The sequence below is a fragment of the Limulus polyphemus genome, unplaced genomic scaffold (assembly GCF_000517525.1).
Source record: "Limulus polyphemus unplaced genomic scaffold, Limulus_polyphemus-2.1.2 Scaffold750, whole genome shotgun sequence".
Taxonomy (NCBI): Eukaryota; Metazoa; Arthropoda; class Merostomata; order Xiphosura; family Limulidae; genus Limulus; species Limulus polyphemus.
Window position 1 is genome coordinate 47,697 of NW_013666360.1, and position 4,485 is coordinate 52,181.

Genomic DNA, 4,485 nt, shown 5'->3' on the forward strand with positions numbered 1-4,485 from the left:
ATAGTCATCTTTTCTTACTTTTCTGATGCACTCTTCTTTATCATTTTGAACATTTCAGTGTTATGTTACATTACAATATGTTGATTCTGTTTATGTGCTTGACTTTGTTCCATTTCTTGTACAAAACAGAAAAGACATCTCCTGAGCTGTCTTTTAATTTATTTTTTGATTTTTGTAGTCCAAAGTGTTTGTTTATGGCCATGAGGTATTATTCTGTTCTTCTTATTTCCTCCTCCTTCTAATTTGTCTTAATTTTTTACTTGTTTTTCTTTTGTCAGTAGTATTAGTTAAAGGACTGCTTTGGCACCTTCTTACAAGTTTTTTTTTACCCAATGCATATTTCATTTATATGACTTATTTCACACTTCAATAACAATGTGAATCTCTTAATAATGCTGACTATTCTGACTAAAACTTGTTTAGCTTTAAAGGATTTCACATTCAATCCTTTTTTAAACCATTGGCCTGAACTTTTTATTCTATTTAGGTCTTAATTTTTTTCTTGTTTAGTATCTAATCACATTCAGTTGGATCTTTTCATATTTAACTTCTCTCATATACTATGTTCAAGGTAGCATTTGATCATTTATTTAACTGTTGAATTCCTTCTCAAAACTTGTGCAACTCATGAATATGTTGATATATTTTCTCCTTTTGCTGTTTTTCCATTTTAATCTTATCATCAAGAATTTGATGTTATTCATGGATAGATGATAAAATGATTGTAATTTTTTTATTCATACCCACTGCTCTATTCTTTTTGTTTTTGTTGTAGTGACATTCATGCAAACTTTTCTCAGTGACATAGAATGCTTTTCCTATTAGCTTCTTCAGTGTATATTTATTTAGTTACTGATACTTGTGCACAAATTCACTGATTTTAATAATAATGTGAGATCATAAACATATTACACTTCTCATATATTTCTGGTAAGTTTTCATTTGATAGTGACTGACATGAATGTTAAGTGAAGTAAATTTATTTTAATACAGAAACTCAAGTAATATTTTACTATTTCTTTTTTTTTTTGAGCATGAAAAGTATTTATTCTATTATTAGACAAATGTTTAATTTCCAGATAATTTGTTAGTATTCATGGTTGGGCCATTTTTTAACTTTTAGTTCAGTTTATAATAGATCAACAGAGTAAGCAAAACTGTATTATTAATTTCAATGAAATCCAAGTAGATCTCCATGTGATGAAATGTGTAATATATTCATTTAGTTTGTTTTCTTTCACTGTTTTACTGCACAATATATGAATAGTACATATTTTAAAAAGTATTTTTTTTTCTGTAGCTTATGGAAAGGTTTTCCTAGTCAGAAAAGTAGGAGGTCAAGATCATGGAAAGCTATATGCCATGAAAGTGTTGAAGAAAGCAGCCATAGTACAAAAACAAAAGACACTTGAGCATACGAAAACAGAACGTCAGGTTTTGGAGTCCATTCGTCAGTCTCCATTTCTTGTTACTCTGCACTATGCTTTTCAGACTGATGCAAAACTTCACCTGATACTTGGTATGTCTGAAATGATATATGTAATACTTAGAACTATTTTTTAGGTATTTATACAACTGAGATTATGACTGAGATAATCTTGTAATGTACAATAATAATAAAATCTAGAGTTAGTATACTTGGAACCAAATATGTGCATGTGTATAAAACAGAATCATAGTTAAACGTTTTTCTATAGCTACTTTGTTATAAAACCAATATTGTATATTAACTATGGTAATTCTTCCATTTACAAGATGCCTAAGGAAATAACCAGCCTATCTACAAGTATACTTATGCCTCAGGGTGACATAAAACTCCAGTTTGGTTTTCTAAATGTCAAAACTTTAGTTCAAACTGGACTCTAATATGGAATACTGGAGTTGAGACAGGATCCTAGTGACCTGTATAAAGACATCTTAATGTGTTGATATCAGTAACAGTGACTGTAGAGTTGTGTGTAGTGTAAAATTCATTACTGACTACATATCTGTTACCAGATTTGTTTAATATTCAAAGTTTTACTCCAAGAAGCTGTGTGTAACAATTAACTCAAATAATAAACCTAATAACAGGCTGGCATATGAACAGGGCTGGTTTGTAACAACTCATGTAGTTACCAAAATATGTTTATGGTAGTACTGCCAGTCACTCCCATTAATTGAATATCGTGTTAAATGTTGTTCAGTCATGTATATCAGAAGGACTAAGATGTTTTATTTTCCAAAAATAATTTTAATTCCAATGTAAAATAAATTACAAATATAAAAACAATGTTGCTTATAAAAGTATTGTGTCAGCTTATTTACTTTTATTGTGTCAAGTATTTGTTTTATTGTAGAAAACAAAGTGAAAATTATGTATCATATATGGGACATTTTATTTATCTTAAAAAATTACTTGATTATAATATCTGATAAAACTTTTTTGCCTCTATTCTCTAGAAAAAATGCTAAATTTCATTTGTATTAGAACGTTACTTGGTTTTAACATGTTACAGTAGGTTTTATTTCTGTTTAGTGGAAAGAAATTCAAATGTGTATACAAAACAGTTTCTGAAAATCGTGTTAATAGAGGCTTTATAAATTTCATGAAATATTACTTTAAGGCCAGCTACATATTAAAATAATATATATATAGTTTAAGTAGCACAACTTAATTTGAATCAATATGTAGTATATATTATGCTAGTTATAACATTTTTAACAATTTTGCATGTTTAAAGTCAGTTTTATACATGTATCAGTTTCTAGTTTTTCAATGTATTGTTTTGTTAGAACTTAAGTTTTACAGATAGAAGGAAAATGTTTATTTTGTGGAATAAAATATTAAAATTTCTTTAAATTTTTACAAGAAGATTGAGGTGGTGTAACAGTGTCCTTCATTTTAAGTTTAAAGTCACTTAACAAATGGTTTTCTTAAAATTTTATGAGCTATGCAAATAAGTTTTATATTAGTATAGTTATGATATTGTTACGCCTCCGTTCGTTAGTTAATTTTCCTTAATTCGTTCCGACGAAACTTTAGCGACAAAGTCCTTTCTTAAATAAAACTGGTTTATTCTTTCTGAATATAACTTTGCGATACACGTAATTTCAACAGTCGCGCTATAACAAACGCTATAATTCTCAAAGAACGTCTCATGTGCTCGACTCAACAATACTGAGTTCAATTACACACACTCTGTTCCGTCACGTTGTGACCATCTTATATATACAAGACTAACACATATCTATTAAACGCTAGAGCATTCATGAAGGAACAGGATATTTCTAGAAGGACGTGGTGTGATACTAATCACGTGACCTCACTGACGCAACACTGCCCCTCCTTAGTATTGTTCGTCCCGAACAATAGCCATTTACAATAAACCAATAACCATTAACAATAACTTAATTAAATGTACAGAATTACAAACACAAAATTACAATTTAACAAAGTCTCTAAATTTTACGGGACGTATCTTCTTCCGTACTGGTCTTTGTCTCGTTGGCTTCTGCTTCATCAGGAAATGTCCTATCGTCGATAACAGTCACATCAGTGGTAGTAACTTCATCAAGAGCTTCGCCGTTTCCCTTCTCAAAACTGAGTATAGTTTCTTCTTCGACAGTGGCTTTTTCAGGTGACACTTCTTCAGCAGCATCATTTGTTCCTTTGTTCACTTCATCCCAACTGAAATGTCCTGGACCGTGATAACGCCAAAGCCTGTTGGCATGCACCACTTTTGGCTTACCTCGCCGACCACATTTGAATCGGAAAGTCACTTCTGAGAGACGATCCACTATGTCATATGGGCCTTCCCATGGAGAAGACAACTTAGGAGACTTCCCTTTGGTCTTCCTGGGATTATACAACCACACCTTGTCTCCTGGTTCAAAGCTGACTTCAGTAAATCTCTTATCATAAGATAGCTTCATCGAATCAGCAGACGTTTTCAAGTTTGAACGCACTTGATGGTGAATATCATCAATCCTTTCCGATAACACTTTCACAAACTCGGACACATTCTCAGGCAACTCTTCATAAGGTGGGCGTCCTTTATGCTTGGATCCCCTTTTAGCACAACATGTACTGCATGTTCTGCACCATTCTTCCACATCTCGCCTCATACCTATCCAGTAAAATCTTTGTTGTAGATGACTCAATGTCTTCCTAATTCCGAGATGTTCTCCTGTTAAATTATCATGGGATTGATGCAGCACAACTTCCCGTAACTTCCTCAGTATAAATGTTTGCCAAGTCGTCAATTTCCCATCTATAGTTTCCCATCTCCGGACAAGAATACCATCTTCAAGCTTTAACTGGTTCCAATGTGCCCAATAGTGCTTTGTCACAGGGCTAAGACTTCTCCCAAGCAGGACACAAAACACTTGCTTTTTAAAAATCAATTATTGGCTTCAAATCTTGATCTTTCTCCTGCTCTGCTTTAATATCGATACCAGGTTCCACTTTGCCATCATCAACTCCTTTAGTCATTTTGACTTCAC

At 32.1% G+C, this 4,485-nt stretch overlaps 1 protein-coding gene across 1 annotated transcript in view; it reads left to right on the top strand.

Moving 5' to 3' along the window:
• LOC106460317 (ribosomal protein S6 kinase alpha-5-like) overlaps positions 1-4,485 on the top strand; it is a 72,415-nt gene that overhangs the window by 21,103 nt on the left and 46,827 nt on the right. The window contains exon 3 of the mRNA XM_022387013.1: positions 1,301-1,519. Within this exon, the coding sequence (XP_022242721.1) occupies positions 1,301-1,519 (219 nt within the window). The remainder of the gene's footprint in view (positions 1-1,300; positions 1,520-4,485) is intronic.